The sequence below is a fragment of the Geospiza fortis genome, unplaced genomic scaffold (genome assembly GCF_000277835.1).
Source record: "Geospiza fortis unplaced genomic scaffold, GeoFor_1.0 scaffold53, whole genome shotgun sequence".
NCBI lineage: Eukaryota > Metazoa > Chordata > Aves > Passeriformes > Thraupidae > Geospiza > Geospiza fortis.
In genome coordinates, this window is record NW_005054305.1 from 3124092 (window position 1) to 3146484 (window position 22393).

General features: G+C 39.9%; 1 protein-coding gene across 8 annotated transcripts in view; it reads right to left on the reverse strand.

The window, feature by feature from the left end:
• Positions 1-22393, reverse strand: part of ZNF521 (zinc finger protein 521) — a 230337-nt gene that overhangs the window by 7480 nt on the left and 200464 nt on the right. For all 8 annotated transcript variants that reach the window (XM_031066627.1, XM_031066626.1, XM_031066625.1 and 5 more), the window contains 2 exons: positions 22044-22175; positions 19251-19366 (listed from right to left, as the gene is read on the reverse strand). In XM_031066627.1, coding sequence (XP_030922487.1) covers positions 19251-19366; positions 22044-22175 — 248 coding nt within the window. The remainder of the gene's footprint in view (positions 1-19250; positions 19367-22043; positions 22176-22393) is intronic.

The following is a 22393-nucleotide window of genomic DNA, read 5'->3' on the forward strand; positions in this document are numbered from 1 at the left end:
GCTGAGTGAATGAGGGAGACAGAAAAGAGATGATGTCTAATAGTTTTTCATAGGTGAAAAGTAGGAGACTGAATGGAGACTTGGAGGTTCTGGAGAGAACAGAAAAAGTCCAGGCAATGTGTCCCTGCCACCAGCATCTCCAGTACTTAGTGCAGCTGGCAGAGCAGGAGGACTAACAATGAATTTATAAATACACTAAAGTAGGCAAGGAGTTTCATCCAGGCCAAGTTTGCTCACCAGCACAGACCTAACCAAATACAGTCTCTGAAACTTCAGATTCCCAAGAAAATTGATCTGAACTAAACCAGAGCTATTTCCACAACAAGCAAGGGGCCAAATCCCAAGAGAATCTGTGTTCCCATAAATACCATTTATATGTGGTGAGTTGATGTTTACCAGCCTTTGAGAATCAGGTCTGTTCTCAGACATGTTTGCCAATTAAGTGGTCATCTTAGGACATGACTGACCGCTGCTGACAATGATAATTTCGGAAAGTCTACACTGAATTGCAGTCATTCATATAAATTAATTCACCTAAGCTATGTGAATTGATATTACGTTAATGTTTCTGAAATAGCATGACTGCTAATCAGATTTCGTTCTTTAGCATATTTATGTAAAACTCTCAGTGTTCTGTTTTTTCCACTCAGCATTTCCAGCTGGGCCAGAGAAAAACTACCTGCAAAAAAATCTCAAATTGAAGAGCAGGTTCTCAGGGATGCAAACTTAAAATTAAAACCAAACCCAAACCAAACTAAAGCCCCTGATACCTATTTTTCTTCAGAGACTTCCAGTAAGTCACTAGTAAAATGTCAATGATTCCTTTTGGATTCATTACTATATGCGAGAGCATATATCACAGATTTGTTGTATGGAAAAGAATGACATATATTCCTGGGAACAGCAAATAAGACTTTCATCATTGTCACTAGAAGAGAACAGACACAAACACCAATGCCTGCTCACCATCCTTGCACCTTCCTCATTATGAGCGTTGGCAGGGGGCTCCCAGCTAAGCCTCTGACATAAATCAGAGTGGCTCGAAGGCTGTTTTAACCTATGGTGCCAGGCAATCGCCTCCCATAAGCCTGCCTCACCTGTCTGTGCTCATTGAAATGCAGTGAAACTTGCAACAATGTCTTCCATTTCAGGCAAGGTGTGCCTGGTTGCGCGGGAAAGGTGTGTGCATTACCCCATAAAAGAGAAAGAGATGGGGAGAGGGGGCAATAGTCAGGTCATGTTCACAACAATTCTTCAAAACTGGGAAACCTCTTATTTTATATGGCAAAGGGGCTGTCCTGATAATCAGGATCCAGGTCTAAGTCTTGTCTGTAGGAAAATAAGGCCTTTGTGATACTGTAAATGTTTGAAATTAATACACAAGCATTCTTCTCCAATAAGAAAATTGTTCATTAAGTGGGAATAAAAGCTGAAACAAAAAAGGCAGAAGGAGGCACTTCTGAGAAATATATCAAAATTCTTATTACTTTAGAATATGGTTATGGTTACCCTGGTATAAATTAAGAAAAGCTCCGCTGAAATCAAGGGAGTTTCAAGACAGGAACAAATAAGAATACAGACAGGCTAAAACAAAGTGAGTATTGCTTGTATACTGATTGATTCTTGCACACCCTCTGCAGAGGCCACAGCCAGAAGCCTCTTCACCCTGTCAGACTCAGCAACCAAACCCAACATTGAACAAATACAGATTTGTCTGCAGCTATTGTACAACAGAGTAACAGGGGACACCAAGCCTTGATAGGCAATACTGCCTAATAAGATATTCAGGGATTAAGTTAGTGTTTTGCCAAGACACGTGTTCATGGGCTAGTTGTTACTCTGCTTTAATTCTTTTCTTTGTTATGTTTAATTATCATGCTGGTGCTTTCTAAACTACAACATCTGTAAACAAGTTTAAGTTTGACTGACCTCCCCTTTTACATCCACAGACAGCATTTCTACTTTGTGCTCTGATTTCAGATACCTTAAAGACAAATAAATCTGTGGGGGAGAGAGAGGTAATAAACCTGCACAACAAAAACAAACCCCTTTGTCTGACAATATGTGATCATCTTATGTGAATACAAATTTGCCTAGCTGTGAGTGAGGAACTGGCTCCTGGAACTGGAGCTGTGCTATGCACAGATTCCTTTATAGGTCAAACCCAATTAAACAAACTACTACTAAATATTTAACAGCTCAGTGCAGTAATTAGTGACAAATAATGGAAGCTTAAACTGATAATTGCACAAAAATGTCCTGTTGGAAACATTACACTTTCCTTACTCCTCCTCTTTCTCTCCTATTCAATGAACCCTGATCCTTTTCAAGGATTAAACTGACAAATGAATCTGGATTTTACGCATATCTGTTTGGTCTGCAATGAAGTTTTCTATGACCTGTGAGAAGGAACTTTCCAAGGGGAATTTTTCTTCTCAAATTTCCATTTTGGGTTCTGTGCTTTTAAGCAGAGTAATTGCTAAAACATGAATTGATTTCAAATCTCCAACCAACCTGCAAGTCCAGAATTCAAGCTCCTGTCCATAGGATTCAAAAGGTCACCCAATTAAAATGGGGAAGCACACAGAGCTGTGATTTATATGCAAAGGGCAACCTTTAAAACAATGACACTTTCCAGTTTTCCACAGGTGCATGTACAAGAATCTCTTTGAACAAAATTACAAGTGAAATTACAAGTTTCTTGATACAGCCTGAAAGAAAAGTGCTGTAACTTGTCTGCACTCCTGTTATACAGACAGACACATCCCACACTTGTATGGATCACTGAGTTCACCTCCCTACCTCCCTGACATAACACTGGGCATTGTGCTTACCAGGTGACATGGGGACAGCCTGGAATCTGGATTCTCCACACATTGCCAGCTGGTGCGTGGGGCCTCGTACAACACCACTTGGCACACTGGAAGTTGTGGATCAGCCCAAGATTAACTCACAGTGGCCAATATTTTCGCTTAGGTGAAAGCAAACCCTGAACAAGCACACTTTTAAAATCAGCAAACTTTCCTTTCACATGTGGAAATCATATTTGGAAGTTATCCATCCATCCATCCATTATCCATAAGATAATGCAGAAGTGGATGGGAGCGTATGTTGGATCCTGAAATCAGGAATGCAAATGGGAATTTGTCCCCTTGTGTATGGTATGCCAATTTTAGACTGTGTAGGATAGAAAAGGAAAAGCTATAGTGCTCTACTAGCTCTCCTCCTGTTCTAAAAGCTCCAAACTCTGTTGCACATTGGTGCATCTTTTTCCTTCAAGACAGTTTGCAAGGCAAGCCAGATTGAGCAGATTTGATGGTAACAGCCAAGGATTTCTGAGCTGATAAGCAGAGGCCCCCATGGATTTTGCGCTCTGACTTCCTTCACAACCGGTTACTGTGCCAGCCCATCTTGGACATCTTACAGTCCTTATCCCTACAGCTCTTCAAACCAGGAATAGCAGGAGCTGGGACAGTGCTTATGTGGCAGACTTGGTCTGTATGTGAATTACAAATCTACTGCTTGGAAAGGAAACTAAGGACAGTTTTTATCCCTTCATAGCTGGTGATTAGTTAGACAGTTAAGAACCCTATGTTGAAACGTTTTGTTCTTAGAGCAACCTCATCTGTTTCCCCCTTTTAAGTCTAAGAAACTCCATGTTTTAAAGGTGACTTTTAGAGAGACCAGAATGCTATTTTGCCCTTTGTAACAAAGTCATTCTCTAAATTTTGTGAGGACACACACTGTAAATCAATAAATCTGGAGCATTTACTAACATGTGGTACCAGGACAAGAAAATTTCTTGTTTGTCATTGTGGTTGTTGGTTGTAAAATGCAGTTTGGATTCTCTATTGTCTTCTGTTTTCTCGTTTGGTTTATTTCAACTGCATTTGTCTAAAAGAAGTATGAAATGTGACCACAGCTAAATGGGAGGAATTTTACTCTCACTTTCTACAGTTTACAGAACATTAAAAAATGGGGAAGGCCGTGAAGTCCAATTCCTACAATTTAATACTCCTCCCCCAAATAAGAAGTACCACACAAAGAAGCATCCTTTCTTTCATGCCTTTTTCCTTCCTCCCTGTGAGAGATGACGTATCCTCCTAGCAAATGTCATTCTCTGAGGTTGGTCATTCTGTTTCCTGTCAGACAGCTGGCCAGTGACACGTTGCAAGTCAGACATGTCATTAGGTCCTGCCTTGACCCGGTACTGACAGTTGAAGAAATGCCCCCACCCCTCACCTCTGGCTTTGGCTTGTGGTGCTGGGTTCTCCTGTCTCCTTGCTATCTCCTGCTAGGGGATCCAGCCTCCTGCAGCTGCTGCTTTCACCCCTCATTGCCCATTAGGACTGGTTTTAGTGTGGCAATCTTTGGATTGAGTGAAAAGAATCACATTTATGAAGAAAATAATTGGAGACAACACTCATTTGCTGTCGACATTTAGTGCCAAGGTATCGGAAACAGAGAACTTTAATTCCTTCACAAAAAGATGTGCTGTAGCTATGGTGAGACAAATCAATAACCCTCACAATCTTATGTAATTTCCTACTCCAAGTTAATTTTAATTCATCAAAATAAAACCCACCTAAAAAAAATAACCCTTTAAAGTATTAGCTTGAACCCAGAAAAAAATAAAAAAGCAAAATCTTTTCAATTGGAGGGCAATTTATCATACCACAGTGTACACTTATATAAATTCAAAAGTTAGCTATAAACAAGTACCCACAGCAATAGTGCCATGCATAAAGGGGCAGGCAACAGGAGGCCTGCTTTCTAATAAGCCCTCAAAGGAACCTGCCACACAGAAGTGGCACTTATTCTAATTTAAAGCTCTCACAGTTACTTTACCATGGCAAAATTTATAAACTAATAACTTTTGTAAACAGACTGGCACTCCAAACAAAAACCCACACAGCAGTTCAGGCCCGCAGAGAAAACAGCTTTCTTAGAAAGGTATTCCCTTCAACAGTGAGATATAACATTTGTTTGTTGGCTACTCTTACAGCCCCTATTGTTCAGTAACAATTCTGCACCATTCCATCTGTACTGCCATTTCACTGTGGTCTGTAGTCTATTGTCCCCACAAATCTTTTTAGCATTCTAAGGAATATTACACACCTGTATATTTGTGTCCTGGTCAGCTCAAACAGAGAAATACTTCTGGACTTGAAAGGGCCTACTCTGGGTCTGTGACCTCCTTAAACTGTGATTAAATAGTCAGGGCAATCTGCTTTCAAAGTAGCAGTTTAAAAACATATTTTATATTTGCATTTAAAGCTCAGATTCTTTCTCATCTCTATTAGTTTTGATTCTCAGTAACTGATAAGATTTACAAAAATTATACTGTTCTTCATTTATATACATGAAGAAAAAAGAAAATCATAAAGCAATAATAAGGGCTAAACAAGAAATTACAGAAATGCCCGTAATATATGCATATTGGATTTTTTTTTTGTTATATCCTAAAACCACATCACTTTGTACAAAGTTCCTTTTCAAATCAAAGTGATACTAAAGTAAAACAACTGCAGGCAAAATTTCTAAGCCACGACGCAGCTTGTGTCAGAACGCTCATCACTTCAGGCTGACCTGTCAAAGTATCTTGGGAAACATGGTAAAAAAGACAAATCTGCAAGTTCCTAAGAAACTTTGAATGATAGGAACTGTGTGTTGCCCACAAACCATGGAATGCTGTGCCGCCTCAGCTGAGCCGTACTGGTGCCTGCAGCAGATGTCGACCCCTTCCTCCTGCTTCTAGCCACACCTGCTCAGCCTCTGCTCCTGAGAGCTTCGAGGGGGAGCCAGCATCAAGAAGCTTTTACAGAAGAAAGCAAAGAAATAAAAAGTTTGTGCCTAGATGAGTGATGTAGGACTGAAAGATCAGAATTTAGTAGTATACACAGACACCTGCTGTCAGCAATACAGCTATGTCATAAATTTGATATGGGTGAAGTTAGCAAGGTGACATTTTTGGACCTTGACAGGCAACTTCTGTCACCTGCATTTTCAGGAGATTCTCAGCACCTTGCAGAATCCACCCCTGCATCCAACCCACTTCCTTGGGGAATCCAGCGTTGTCTCAAGAAGCCTCTTTTTAGGCATTAGAAATTAAGATTTTGGCCATAGGCCTTGTTTTTCCAGAAACAACTGCATTGTCAAGGCAATCTACAAACTCACCGGAGAGTAATTTCTAAGGGTTTTTGAAATACCTCTTTTCACAGATATATTTCCCTATTAAGTTCTGCACAAGACTCTGACACCTGTAGAGACTTACAATTCTCTGCTAAATTGTGTGCATTTTCAGATTAATTCCTACATGTTCACTTTATGTTATTGTAAATCCATGCGGCCTAACCATTTAAATCATGGGCTACCATAGTCCTCAGTGCATGTTAAAGCATTCCTAACACTGCCCAAACTTATGCCAGCTCATAATAGCCCCATGGGATTGTTATACCAATTAAAAATCCCTGGAATTCATTGGAGTCTGAGACATGCCTGTGAGGACCAAAAGGGAGTGATACAGAACCAGCTTGCAAAATAAACAGGATTTGCTGTGTACTGAGGGAATCCTTGGCTGTCTGACTAAGGTACCTTTTATACTGGCAGGGGATGCAAATTGGAGCCTGAGGATCTGCACTTTCATTTTCAAAGCTCTTTGCAAACATCAACCACTTCACCTTCACACCATTGCTTCAAGGGAAGTAAATATGTACAGTTCCAGCATCTTCTGTTTTCTGGAGGTGCAAAGAAGCACAGGGCATTTTTACAGTCTCTGCTCAGGCACAAAAGGGAGCCTTTGACAACCTCTTCCTTTGTGGGCAAACGAGTTTCTCAAGGCCATGGAGGGAATTGGTGGCAGAACAGGGTTTTCTGGAAAGATTCTGCTATCCAGCCTGGTACTGAGTCCACCTGCAACGCACCAAATCAGGTTGCAGAATGCTAGCCATACACTGCTTCAATGTAGAGGACAGATTACTGCATGTCACTCTCCATAACCTCTCCTGTAAGAGGAATTCTACGTGCTTCCTGGGGACCTCCCCCTTTGCTTCCCGCCCCTCCACCCCAGATGGTGGCAAGGTTAGAGACAAGTTGTTTTCTCAAGGCTGAGATTAAAAATGGCTCTGTGTTTTGCTAAACATTCCTCTGAAGCATGGGCAGCACGCGCGCGTGTGTGTGTGTGTGTGTGTGTGTGTGTGTGTGTGTGTGTGTGTGTCTGAAAAGGACCCCAATGAAAGGAAGGAATGAGAGATGCTAAACAATGCTGTGCAAAGTTGCAGACTGTTCGGCTACAGGCCAGAAAATGAATCCAATTTTTCATTCTGTCATTATAAATATTTCAGTGCAAATGGTACTGATTTTCTGCAACTGTGGTTAAGCAAAGGGCCTCCGAGTGAATATTTAAGGGGGAAAAAAAAAGAGAAGACGAAAAAGAGGGAAGGAAAAAAAAAGAAAAATAAGAGGGAGGGGGGAAATTAAGGTTAGCGACCAATTAATTTCAAACTTTCAGTGTAAAAGATTCTGGGAAAAATTCTACAGTGATGCAGCGTGTGACTCGAAGGAGGGAAAAAAACATTTACTCTGCTCTTCTTCTGACAGTTTCTCATAAAATATCTGCAGTCCATCTATCTTTTAGTACTCCAGGCTCCTCTGGAGAGCAGAAAATAGTAGTTTAAAGCTCACTTCAGTGCCAGTCTGCGGGAGATTGCTTTCCACAGGACCCCTGCTGATGGAGGCCTAGGGGAAGAGGCCCAGGAGTTATTCAATCAGTCCAAGGCTCTGGGGCGGCCAGGGCTCCTTTGAGGGCTGATTATAAAGCTGCCCTCCTGTTGCCTGCCTCTGAACAGAACGAAATGAGCAGCCTCTTGCTGAGCAGATTCTGCAAGAAGGAATTTCACCTGTCATGGAGTTTGTCAGAATTTCAAGATTTATCTTGGTGCAAAATTAATAAAATACCAACTAGGATTTCAGCCTGACTACTCAGCTGTGTCATCTCAAAGTGATCTTTCACCTAAGAAAACCTGGACACAGAGCTACTGAAGTCATTCTTGCCCTACTTTTGCTCAGGAGCTTTGCTGGATGCTACAACTGAATAATAAAATGATTAGAGGTGGATTTCCTGACAATTACACCCAACGTCAAGCACTGGGTGGGTGCTACTGTCCTAGTGTGTGACCTTCCACCTTACCTCTGTGGTTACTAAATCTCCCTGGAATAAGCCAGAAATCTGAAATAGAAAAAGATCATTTCTGCAGTTTATAACCTAGCAGGTCCCTTATGGCAGCACATCTGTTACGTTCATACACTGGTATTCCAGGTCTGGATTTGATTTATAAGTTTTAAAGGAATACAAACAACAGACTACATGAGATTACATCCAGTGAAACACTGCAAATTAATATTGCCATGACAGTCAAGTACATGGTCTTTTAACCATATACTGAGTTTAATGTTGTGGTAAAGTGCCAGGTTGATAAAGCATCATCTAAATCTCTGTGAGCTGAGTGCAATTCTTTCAAAGCTAGACAGCCTCACCAGTCTTCTGACAGTGCCTTACAGCAATAATAATAATAAAAAATCTTCATACACTACCTGTTTAGTTAAGACTATACTAGCTTACAGCACTTGGTCACATGAATTTCAAGTCTTAGGTAGCAAAGAAGCAACTGGCAGCCTGCAAGAGGGCTTTTCAGCTAAAAGAGTAGATCAATTTCGAGAAAATAGAATTCAGCTGATGGGTAAATAACATATTATTCAATTTACGATGTGGTTGGTTTAGATCTTGACATGGAGAGACAGAGATCCACTGTACCAAGAAACAGTTAAATATGCTTAGATTGGGAAGAAATACACATTTGCCATCAACAGCTCTTACCCTGAGCTGTGACAATTTCTCTGTACTGTTCAAAGCTGTTTGTTGTTTGAAGTGAAAAATCTACCTTTCTGTCTATTTGCTCCCCAGCATTTTCTAACAAGAGCTTAAAACAAATGGTAACATATCCTTTACCTGCCTCCTCACCCTTAAATGACAATTCAGCATTAATACACATCATAAAGCCACCTTTAGCAGGCACTAGCAGTGTGACAGTTTTAACACCAAGAGATCTCACAGTAAAGGGGGAGAGAGAAAGCACGCCAGTGAATGCACAGATGGTGGGAGGGGACACAGGGTGCTCTCAGCAGGTTACAGTAGAGATGCATTAACTCCACAGAGGGATAAGGGCTTCCCACCAGTACAGTCATGAATTATAACTGAGCATGGGAGTGAGTTCTTAGTGCCTGTCTCACAGCAAATATACTGTTCCATTTTCCTGCACAATCACCTTTCACCTTTACAAATGCGAAGCCAAGCAAAATGCAGCACTAATATTTAACAATATCACAGGTTCTTTATCTTACACAGCACACATCTACACACAGGAAGTGAAGGGGGAGGCAGAGTATTCACTGACACAGCGTATCCCCGAGCAAACTTACACACCCATGATCCGTGACTGTGCCTAGCGATTCTCCCGCAAAACGAGGCTATAACAACACAGAAAAACAACTAAAGCTGCACGTAGAAATGTGTGCAACTCAGCAGTATTGGTTCATGAGAACTGAATCATCTCTTTCTCTCTTCCTTTGTTAACAGGGTGGAGGACACTTATTTTCAGCTTTGAACAGAAAAGAAGCTCAACTTAAAAAACAAAAAAATCACAAGAGCATGCAAAATTACATCTTTTCCCATCCAAAATGTTTACGCCTTGGATTGATCAAAGCATGGCAAAACTGACTCCAATAACAGGTAGAAATGCTAAACCTAAAAGATGCTCCTTCTGGGTGAGGGACAGACACATTTTTTGCAACATACACTTCCAGTTGTGTAGCCACTCTGCACCAGAGTCTTTTTCATTCATGCTTAGAATGGAGTGGCCCAATGATGCTCTTACCCTGCCCCTGACAGCAAAAAAAAAACAAACCAAAAAAACAACAACAAAAAAAAAACCCCAAAAAACAAAAACAAAAAAATCCCAAAACCCAAAAAAAAAAAAAACCCAAAAAAGAAAAAAGAGAAAAAAAAAACAAAAGGGGGGAAAAAAAAAAAAAAAAAGAAAAAGCACTGCTTTTGAGCCAAGTTTGCTGTTTACTGGAGTGTCTTTTTATGAATCACTGACCACACCTTGTCTTCCCAAACTATCTACACCTCCTCCCTAGGGGAATTCATCCCCTCCCAACTTTCCTCCTACTCAATGAACATATCAATGGAGAAAACTTGTTATTTTTGGCAGCTGAAAATTTGACCAGTTTAAAGGGATTCATTTACCATGCCTTTCACTTTTGTTTAAATCCTCAGTGTTCCTGTTCTAAATGACAGCATGGCAAAGCATTGCTTTTAAGCAGTATTCATCTTACCTACCACATCTCAGCCTTTCACAGGCGGCTGCTCTCTCTCCAACAATGGAGCTTTACTCCTTTATAGCTTGAGGGCAGAGACTCTCACTAGCTGTAGACTTGCTGCAAGCATCACAATAAAGGACACAAATGTGAATTTCTTGTAAAATACGGGTTGGCTCTGGAGGTACCTGTCTCTAGAAAACTCTGTCAAGAGCAAACAATATATCTTTCTCCAAAATGCACAGCAGCCACACAGTTGAAAGAGCTTTTCCAAGTGATCTAACATGTCAATGGAATCAGGATGCTAGTGAATTTTACACTTTTCTCCACTTTAGGTCTCTAATCGATATTTTAGCTTCTTTCACACTTAATATACTCAATGTTGGTTTGACAGCATGTCTTGTAGAACTTAAAAAAAACCAACAAAAAACCCTGAAGCTTGAGGAGGTGCTCTGCAGTGGAAGAAGGTAGGGTTTGAACTAGAGATCTTAAGAGGTAGCAGTTTTGCTTCTACCAAACCCCTGTGCCCATGCTTTGGTTCACTGAAAACATGGAGGAATGAGGATGCTGGGAGCAACAACAACCTTGTGCCAGTGCTGCAAAGGGAAGTGGGGGCAGACCTGGAGCTGCAAACATCCAGTGATAACTGTGTGCCACCACTCGTTGGGAAATGACAGGACCAGTGGAGAGTGGAGCCAGGAATAAGGAGCTTATTCATGGAGATGGAGTGAGGGGGGCCAGCAGCAGGGTAGGGGGAAGGGAAATCAGATTTGCAGAACTGGCCATGAAACTCCTCAATACACCATAGCTGGATGCTTCATAAAGTCACACTGATGGCAGTCCCGGAGATGGCCATCTGTTGTCAGCTCTGGGCCAGATGAAAGATAATATAATGGCAGCTACTGGTAGATAACAGCAGGGCAGTTGTAGGAAGGAATGTGTCCTAGAATGAAGAAGTGGTGCTTCCTGTTTAGCACAGAAAATCAGTCATCGATATCAACTACATTAGCAAGGAATTAATGGATGGACAATTAACAGAACTGAACTGATCTACGAGGAAATTATTCGCCTGCAAACAGAGTGCTTATTTCTTCTGCTTACTCCAGGTGTATGTGCCAACTGATCTGACTAATGGCAAGGTGTAGGCTGAAATATTCAGGGCACAGATGATAAAACCTCATTTTCTGCAAAGGGCAGAATTCCATTTCTAATGATTATCTGTGGGTCAGGGAATACATTTACTGTTTTCCTCGCCCTCAGTCTATGACAGCACTCTCTGATGTTCGCTGAGGTTTCTGTAAGGACTGAGGGTAGAAACTGCCCTTTATGTAATAACTGAACTTCCCCTTATTACTACCATGATTTATTTTTACTAGTGCCTTATCATTATTACCAGCATCACTCAGAAGAAAAAATGTTTGCTTCCCCAAGCACTATTATTTCTATCTTGTTTCTTTCTTTGTCCCATAATCTCCTCTCTGCTTCTCTTCTACTCCTCTGCTTTTTGTTCCCTTCTTCTTCTGCATTTCTGTGCCTTTTTCTTTCTGCTGCAACTTTTGATTTGCTTCTTTAGGCTGAAATTTTGCACACTTCACTGTTCTATTTGCTAAAACACCTCAGAAATTATGATTTTAATGTTGACATGTAACATCACTGATACGTTTCAGAGACAACATTTGCTGCTTTCAGACTGGAAACCACGAATTTCATTTAACATTTTTGCATGTCATAAGGATTTGCAGTCATAAGGATTACAAACTGTACTGTATTACCTGATTTTGCAGAAGCTATTTAATATAGACCATATGAGTCAATTTGGAGAACAGATGCATGGGTTATTTTTTTTTAATAGGTACTTATATTTTACAGAAAGAATCCTGCCATACGAGCATATAAACAGGAAGAAGTAGGCAAAACAGGGACATATATTCAAGCACACATGCTTTTGGGTATGATTCTGTCCCCTAGAAAGAGAAGGAATATAAATTTTTGCTTATTTTTGAATAGGTACTTTATGAGTGTCACCTAAGATGGTATATTTAGTTTTCAGTTCTTTAGCATTTTATTGTTCCTTAAGTCTGAATTTCTTTTCAAGATTAAAATGTGAGTTTAAATATAATATCCATCACTTAAATGCTGTACTTTGCCAATTAATTCTGTATTTTCATCAATAATATTACTCAAGCATCTGAAAAAACAAACCCATAATTGTGATTCAATTTCTCCAGAAATTTAAGGAATGTTCTTCTCACAGGGAATGTGTAAGGGATGTTGTGAACACATTGTTTCCTCCTTATTACAGGAAAGACTATAGAAAATTTCACAGGCTGACTGTGGTATGCAGAGTTACTCATATATGAAGTATGTGAAGACAAATAAGACACATTAATATTAAGCTCATCTTTGACAAGCACTATTTAGTAAAATCAAAATGGTCCCTGAAAAATTCTGGCTCTTTGGGCTTGGTGGGCTTTGCAATGTGCTATAAATATTCATGAACTAATGAAGTACCCACAGGGAATGTTTACATTTGAATAGGCCAATCAAAGGCGGGTGAACTCACAAGCTCCAAACCTGGAAATTTCTTATTTAGAAAAGAATTACCGCATGAAAACCTAATGTGGCCATAACACCCCTCAGTCCCCAGGAGGGAAGGGGCACTGGAAGGGAATTCAAAGAATTTCTTTTTGTATTTAAACTTTGTTTGACATTGAAGCAAAAGACTTGCAGGGAAACACTTAGAAGGTATGTCCTTAAAGAGCTAATGCATGAGTGCCTCCACTGTGCTTCTCTTGATTGCCTTTTTGAGAAAATTTGCAAAGAAAATAATTCCCCCTTCTAGGGGGAAAAAGTCTCAAATCTCAGGAACACAAGTCTGAATTTTTTAAATCTTGAAAGACATGGAAAGATGTGCACATACTGATGCACACATATCTATCTGAAACAGAATGCACAGTAAGGGTTCAGGAAAAAAAGCAAACTTGCAATGCATGCAGCTCAGCCTAGTCCCCTAAAACACAACCATTAATTACAAACCTAGTATCTCTGGAACACATATTATTATCATCATCCTCACTCACAAGATGCAGAGCACGCATGGTTATGTGGAGTAAGTTAGTACCTGACCTTACAAATGAATCCAGCTCTTCTGACTCCTAGGCATTTGCTCTGAGAGCAGCAACCTGACTTCCTGCTAAGGACTAGGGCCAACATTAATGAATGTGATGCCTGTATTTAGGCATCAAAAGTGTTTTGTTGAAACTTTAAATGAGGCTGTGGCTGCTCAGCACCTATACTTTTATCAAGGTTCCTAACTTCAGGCATTTTTGACCTGATTTCCTGATGTACTCAGCACCAGCATCTTCCCCTGGCCTTATCTGCACCTGGAGGTGCTCAGCACCCTCTCAGAAATAGGCCACTGAGTTTGAAAATGCTGGCCTAAAGCTTTGACTGTTAATTGGATTCCAGGTAGGCTTCTTTTTAAGAAGAGCTGACAAAGTTATTCCCTGCTGGCTCCTGGCCTTTGGGGCCTAGAAAGCCAGCATCTATGCTCCACTCCTCACCCTAAGAGCTTGGGGACCTAGAAATGCCAAAACTAATCTCCAATTTCTCTTAAAAAAATGTTTTGAGGCCTTTTCTGTGTGAAGAAAACATCCTGCAGGTTTAAAAGTTTTGTGCCTGTTTTTGTGTAAAGAGCATAAATTATTCACGGTCTCCCCTGCTGTTGGGACCTACACGGCACACAGACTCAACTAATGTGGGGGCCTTGGCAAAACAATCCTAGATGGAGGTAGCTGTGCCACTGCTGCTATGGCTGATGCTGTTCCTACACCAACCTCTTTCCCAGCTGGCCCCAGAAGGCCTCTGCCACAAGGAGACAACCCCAGCCCAGGTTAATTAGCAGTTTTCTCTAGCTGACCCCCAAATGAGAGAACATAGTGTTTGAATCCCAGCTCTGCCACTGTCTCCACTAAAGGTCTCAGTCAAGCCTTTAGTTCTTGAAATAGCCTAGAGCTTGCTTAGTTCTGCTCCAGCTCAGGTCAAGGGTATTTTAAAGGCTGTTGTAAAATGTTGAGTTTTTGGGAGCATTTTTCAATGCTGAGATCTTTGGAAAGTTTAACCCTTAAAGAAGTGAGGAAGAAATTAGATTAATTTCAACAGTGGTAACCTGGGAACAAGAAAATGGTAAAACTGGAAATCCAGAGAAGGAATCACATTAAGCTACATAAAACTTCTACAGATTCTTCTATACTGCCCCTGTCCTGCTCTGTTTCAGCAGCTTGTACTGGGAGCTAAGAATGTTCTCCTGCTGTTTGAAGCGACATGAGTAACATCTGCTATGAGTGCTTCATTCTTTCTTTCATCCCTTCCCTGGGGAAGGAGCTGTGTATTTTGTTTTGGTAGAGCTCTGTTGCTGTGGGTTGGGATTTTGGGGAAGGTTTAGAAATCTACATACAGGTATATGTTTGTATGAGAGAAGGGAGCCATTGGCACATGTAGGTGCATCCTGCTCTCAGAAGCCTAAGTTGAGGACATCTGTCTTAATACTTAACTGCTGTGGAAGTCTGTTCCATGCTCTCACAGGCCAGTCTGTGAGGAAGTTCTAGCTTCTGAGGAAAAATCTCCAGCTCTTTGATAGAAATGCTCACAAAGCAGAACTTGGTCAACTACCACAGTGTTTCCAAATGGGAATAACTTCTCATGTCATGTCTGCGACGTGCTTGACCCAGTCCACCAAGAAGATTAAGGACTGAGTCTTAGAACACAACTGGACAAACATGTAGGAAGGCAGTATAGACAGCAAGAGAGCTGATTGAATATGCTCCTGGTCTCCTTTGCTACTGAGGGCCAGTGCTGCAGCTCTCTGTATTAGCTGGAACATCCTACAGGCTGATGGCTCCATGCCCAGGTATTCTGTGCTGATGGAGTCCAGATGGGAAGCAGCAAGGGCGTGAATCACTGAGGCCAGGTCTCTTTTGAACAGGATGAGAAGCAACTGCTGATCCAATTATTTCTTGCCCTAGTTTTCATGTTTCTAAAGTGGGGACACTTAACTACCCCAGGGGCAACTAATTATTAGTCACAAGAAGTTAAGGAAATGTCCTAATTCACCAAAAAGAGATATCATTTTTGTTCTGGACAAAATGGTGCTGAAATAATGTAATTTTGGCTAGCATCATATTGAAAACTAACCATCATCACTGATAAAACACTGGGAAAAATGTATAATTATTCATCAGTTCTATTGGATATCGGTACCTCTCTGATCCAACAACATCTGCATAAAACTAAAGTGAATTGATTCATTCACTTTGGTTAACACCCCACAAGGGTACCTCATTCCTCCCCACAAACACCACAATATGGTGTGTCCCTGGCCAGGTTGGATGGGGCTTTGAGCAACCTGGTCTTGTGGAAGCTGTCCCTGCCCATGGCAGGGGGTTGGAACCAGTTGATCTTTAATGTCCCTTCCAACCCAAATAATTCTGATTCTGTGGAATTAATACTAGCACTGGAAATAGGAAAGCAATGGTTACTCCTTATCAAAGACAAGAGAGACACAAACACCAGAGCAAACATCTAAGCCTATGTCCAATAAGACTAAGGCAAAAAGGAGCAGGCACTGGAAAGAGCATGTGGGCAGGAAAAAGAAGTCTTAATAGGTACAAATTCCTTTCTCATAATTTAATGAAAATTCAATAATAAACTAGTGATAAATTTCTTTACTTCCTTATCAATTAAAAATTCAGTATTATGGATAATGAATGGAGAACACTGTTTTAGTTATATCCATCCTCTCTAGAGAACTAAATGGTCTAGGTGTTCAATTAGAAGATTTTAATCTTTTGGGGGAAATCTAGGCACCCTATAAATGCATCTACCTTTCAGCTTCCTTGTTTGTACAAGCCTATTTCAGACAAGCCCTTATTGTGTTAAGCATGTCTTATTAAAAGCTTTCTATTCTAAAGAATAAACACTTTTAGGGACACACTTTTTCAACTCCATTTCAGAAGCATAAATACACCACATAGCCTTTTAAACATATAAGTACAAAAATTCACAACTTGAAACACTCTTAAAGCATAAACTTCTAACTGTTACAGAAGGTTTCCATTTGCTCCTCCATATGCAGGTAGTATCCAAAAAAGTTTAAAGCTGGTTCTGCAGCTATTGAGCGCAAAGGCATTTAAAAGCAGCGTACAGAGTACAAAGCAAGTGTCAAAAGGATCTTAAAACAAAGAGCAAATTCCTGTAAAATTTCATTATTTCAGCTTGAAGGTTGAGCAAAACATTGAAGGTTTGATTTTCAGGACTGGTCATTTGTTCTCTGTTCTCACCGGAATGCGGTCCTGTGGGATTGTGTTGCATTCCTAGCAAGCGCCTGGACTGAAATAATGGAAACTTCTAAAGGGAGTCTTACTTGATTTTTGTATTGAGAAGGTGAGGGGATTCTTATGTTCCTATAGGCTACTCTTTCTGAACAGGACCCAGAAAATGCTAAGTGAAGAATCACACTCGGCCAAACACCAAATTAAGCACCATTATAACGCATATATTTTCTGTTTGCTTGAATTAATTCCTTTTAATTATCAGCTGAACCATACATGTGGATAGGACTTCTATGCTACTGCATTCTGTCCTGCTCTACTTTGTTCATGTTTCCACCCTGCCTTCCCTACAACCATGGAGTGCTGACCCTACCTTCTAATCTGACATGATCAGCACGTCCTGTGCATGGGAGAAGAATGCTAGATGCACATTTAATTTAAAAAGTAAGGAACTGCTCTTGATAGAATAAACATACAGCTATGCTGCAAGCCCCAATACAAACCAAGGCAATGTGAAAGGATAGAGAAGCATAACCTGGAGGACAGTTGCCAAAGATTCTGCTGCTTTAGGTGTTAGATAGCCTGAACAAAGCCATGCCTCCTAGAATAGGTTTTAAGTGAGAGTGGGCTGGAAATCAATGCATTTTCAGCAAAAGCAGACCCCAAAACTCAGTACCTACTGCTGTGCCTGAGTGCTTTGCTGCCCTTTCAGCAGCCTGGGTAGGTAACTAGAGGTAAGAGCAGAAAGACAGAGATCCCAACAAATAAATGCAAATGGCATGATGGCACTGCAATTTTTAAACATAATGCATTCTCCACTGAGGTAGGGCTATCCAAATTAATTAAAATAATAATAAACCTAATGAATTAAGTGTATAAGTAAATGAATACCTCTTCCTTATTGCAAGTGTAGATAAGACAGAGGGAGGCTGTCACTAAGGATGCTGAGATGGGGTCTAGTAGGAGCCTTCTGCAGCATGCAGCTACCAACACACGGTCATCTAGCCCATGTGGTGCAGAGTTTCTCTCTGTAGTGACACCCTTTTGTGTCCTTCACTAGAAAACCAGGTGCTTCAATTATGTTGAAGTTTCAATGAATGAGGCATAGATGGAAAGAGCAAAATCTTTTCCTTAGTCTTGGGCAGGAATAAATTTTGAGTGGAAAAACGTGTCATTTGTTTATTACAACAAAATAAATGAAGGTAGTTGCTTGGGAGCCCATGTATTTTGAAATGAAAGTGTATTTTAGATGGGATAGACTTGTTAGGAGGTGATTGTACAAACCATAATTACACTCTGTGTCCTTTACATCTTCTTAATTCAGTTATCTACTGTGCTTTTCAAAATCCAGTCCTAATTCTATTGTTAAAAGTAATTTTTACCTTGTGTTCCTGTTTCTTTCTTTTCATAACTGGCTTTTGCATACCTGCACTTCCTTCCTTCCTTCCTTCCTTCCTTCCTTCCTTCCTTCCTTCCTTCCTTCCTTCCTTCCTTCCTTCCTTCCTTCCTTCCTTCCTTCCTTCCTTCCTTCCTTCCTTCCTCTCTTTTCTCTTTCTTTCTTTCTTTCTTTCTTTCTTTCTTTCTTTCTTTCTTTCTTTCTTTCTTTCTTTCTTTCTTTCTTTCTTTCTTTCTTTCTTTCTTTCTTTCTTTCTTTCTTTCTTTCTTTCTTTCTTTCTTTCTTTCTTTCTTTCTTTCTTTCTTTCTTTCTTTCTTTCTTTCTTTCTTTCTTTCTTTCTTTCTTTCTTTCTTTCTTTCTTTCTTTCTTTCTTTCTTTCTTTCTTTCTTTCTTTCTTTCTTTCTTTCTTTCTTTCTTTCTTTCTTTCTTTCTTTCTTTCTTTCTTTCTTTCTTTCTTTCTTTCTTTCTTTCTTTCTTTCTTTCTTTCTTTCTTTCTTTCTTTCTTTCTTTCTTTCTTTCTTTCTTTCTTTCTTTCTTTCTTTCTTTCTTTCTTTCTTTCTTTCTTTCTTTCTCTCTCTCTCTTTCTTTCTTTCTTTCTTTCTTTTTCTTTCTTTCCTTTCTCTCTCTTTCTCTCTCTCCTTTTGTTTACCATTAATAAACAGTACCATTACAAATCTGATAACAGCCCCCAAAAATATATTAATTTGACTCTATTTTTATTCCCCACCAAATCAAAAGAGAAATTCTGTCTACTTCCCCTCTCTGCCATCACTACACTCCTACTTCAGTGCATAGCTTTTCGCGTTTAAAGACAAAAGAATACATTTATTTTCCATTTCACTGGTTTACTAATGTTTTATGGCTATCAAGCAGAAAAACAGGATGGCCATTTCTCTCTCCTAGAGAATACCTTGAGCTGAAAGAATCTACAGTGCAAGAATCCTGAAATTCAGCTCTGTACCAGGTGGCTTTCTGCCAACATCTTTTTGAAGCAGCATGGGTTGAATCACCTGCAATTTCTCTTGACCTTCTCTAATTCCCATCCTGATGATAAGCAAGAATCAGAGGAGGTTCATGGCAAGTGTAACTTTGAACTCAGCTATCAAATACATAATGCTTTTATAACCCCCAGGTAACAAGTGTAGTACCTGCAGCTCTGTTTGGAAGAAGAACTTCTGTGGACACTGTGTGCAGTCATAGATCTTGTCCTCTTGTCCATGGGCTGAGAAAATATGCTGCTGCAACTTGTTTGCTTGGACAAACACTGAAATTTTAGACAAAGAACAAACTTTTCATTATTTCATATCGTAAGTGAAGAGTTTTTTTATGAACAATCTCTCAATAGCATTGAGCAATTCCAGGATGTAAAATTAGGCAACTGCATTCAGATTTCACCTTACACTGCTGCTATAATGCATACAAATGAATGTCATTTATCTACAAAGTGTGAGGCTTCTTCTAAAACAAATGAATTGAAAAAAAAGAAGATTTCTGGTTTAAGGAAAAAACCCAACAACTGACCAAGGGAAAAAACAAAAGACCCTGTCAGGACAACCAACGAAGATTTCATCTATAGAGTGTCTGAAAATGCCATTTCCTGTTCAGAATTATTTCTTCATGCTTACTGCACTTTGATTGAACACACACAACACTTATTTCCTGGCAACCAACAGGTTTGAAAAGCACGGATGCCAAAGTCCTGTTTACTCTGTGCGCCTAAAGTTAAAGCTAACAAACAGCTCTGTATTTAAATGTGTTAATGTTAAAAATTATATCCCACAGCTATACTGGGGCAATGTCTATAAATGTGAAACAGAACTGCAGGTAAATTCTCTTTGGATACTTTAAGATCAACTCTGCCTGCACACTGAATGCAAGGGTTTCAATAATATAAACATGTTCAATTTTAATGACTACAAAACAAGGCCCTAAGACTGTGTAACAGTTTACCTAGGAGACATACTATTAATAATTAAATTGTATATGCCAGAGGCAGTGTTTGGGTTGGCAGCACTGACTTCTGATGGATGCCTGGTGCACTGTGACCTAAAAAAGTTTGCATCTACAATATTAATCTGTATAGGCAGGGAAAGGATTTATTAAAGATGCTGGCATTTGACTTTGACTCCACTCCTAATCATTAAAATTATTCTAATTGCAAGGCAACAAAAAACATCAGAATATTGTTCTTCTGAGTCATACATTTTAATCACATTTCTCATTACCCTGGAAAAAAAAAAGATCAGATTCCATTTTCCATATAAAACTTATATTGGTGATTTTTACTTCTCGTTAATATTCTAGCAAGATGTGCTGAAGTAATTTAATGGCACATTGCTAATAAAGCATCATTGTTTGTGATTAATGCTCACTGTCTATTTACCCCATCAGCAAAAAGCAAGAATTTTGCACAGATTGGAATCGACTTATCTCCATGTTCCTTAACATATTTCACAAGGCTACTGGCTCAGAAATGGAAGGATTAGTTTTATCAGGGATCTTGGTCACATGGAGAGCTCTCAGTGGGTACTCTTTACATATGCAAGTTTTTATGTTGCATTTACAACATCCTAAAGTTGGAAATGGAAGATTCATGACATCACACTAAAAAAAGATCACACCATAATGTGTAAGCAAAAACAAGGGAAAAAAATTGTAGAATCAGTGGTAAAACTAAAAAATTGAAGGAATGCCTAACTGAAAGAATTATTGAAGACAGACACTTTACAGACAAACTGTTTCTGGTGGTACTACCCATGCTCAGACAAGCTGTGCAGTGAAGAGAAACTATGCATTTTTTAAATTTTATAACCCACAGAAATGTGTGAAATCTGAACACAGAGAGGTAATAATCATCACCAGCCACTGTATCTGAAAGATGAAAAATTCAAATTTAATTTTCCTTGGTAGCACTCGCTTAGGTTTCACTGGGCGTGGAGCTGCCAAACAAAGAGGAGTAAAATGAAGGTATTAAAGGGTCTATTTGCTTATCAATGAAAATCCTCCACTTCCATTAATGGAAAACAGAAATCTTGAATGGCTTCCAGAATTAGCATGCCATTGATGTGTGAATACCCAAAGTGTGTTTTGTCATGTTTGTGATTATCTTTGATTTTCATCTTTTAAAGCAAAATTGGGCATGCGAGCTACATAGTAACACTCATGTTTTAGGTTATCATTTTATGAAATGTTCTATTAGGAAGTCCTTAAAAAAACTCACAACAACTCAGTAGGCATCCTTTTAATGTGTTTTCATTTCCAACAACAGCATTTTTCTGTTCTTCATTATGGCCCAAACACTGCAGTGCTTAGCCCTACTGGGTCAAGTTATTTTCTCACTTGGGTTTTACTACTGAATAACAGCACTGACTTGGGGAGGATTATTCCACACTTGGACTTGTGTCAGGGGAGAACAGAACTTGACTTGTGGCAAGACAGCATGGTTTGCTTTGTAAAGCACATTACAAGGGTGTTTCTTCTCACCACAAGCCAGCACACACACGCATGTGGGCTTTCTTACCCCATCAGAGGAGAATGCGGCTGCACAGGCTATGCCTGGGAACTGGGGCCAAATTCTGCTCTGAGTTTTATTGGTTTAGATGAAGCATCTGTGGCTTTAAAGCACAAATTTATGGATAGCTTTCACCTTGGCAGGTTTGAAACATGGAAGTGATACCGTGGAAGGTAACAGACTATCACTTCTGTAATTATAAAAACTCAAACTTCCGATAGAAGAGCCTGAAATGCACTTCTTACAGATGGATGACCGACCTTCCAAGGAGCTCAGCTTTCTAAACGATTTCTAATCAATATTATTAATGAGCAAAATGTAATGTTCCCTCCTAAAGCTGACCTAAAGCCAGCACACAACACATTTTTTCAGGGAGTTCTGCAAGGTCAAGCTAAGGGCATGACTGGGACAAGCAGTGATGGGCTCCTACCTGTAAAGCACACCGGACATTTGAAGGTGCCCCCCATGCCTTCAAAGCTGTGCTCTATCAGGTGGCACTGAAGTTTGGCAGGAGAGTCGAATGTCTGATTGCAGAGTTTGCATTCATGGTTCAGTCCTTCATCTGCAGGAGAAATCAAAGGAAAACTGAAATTCACCACAGCCCTTACAAAGAGAAAGTCCAACACAATCTGTGAACTGGAGCAACTTTTTGTTTTCCTAAGCTCAGGAAACTGGATGCCACTCAGCACCTACAATTGCTGAAGTGTTCTCTTACCCATAATATTTCAGAATATCCAGAGCTTGACTGGGCATTAAAACCACAGATTTCCACTTATAATT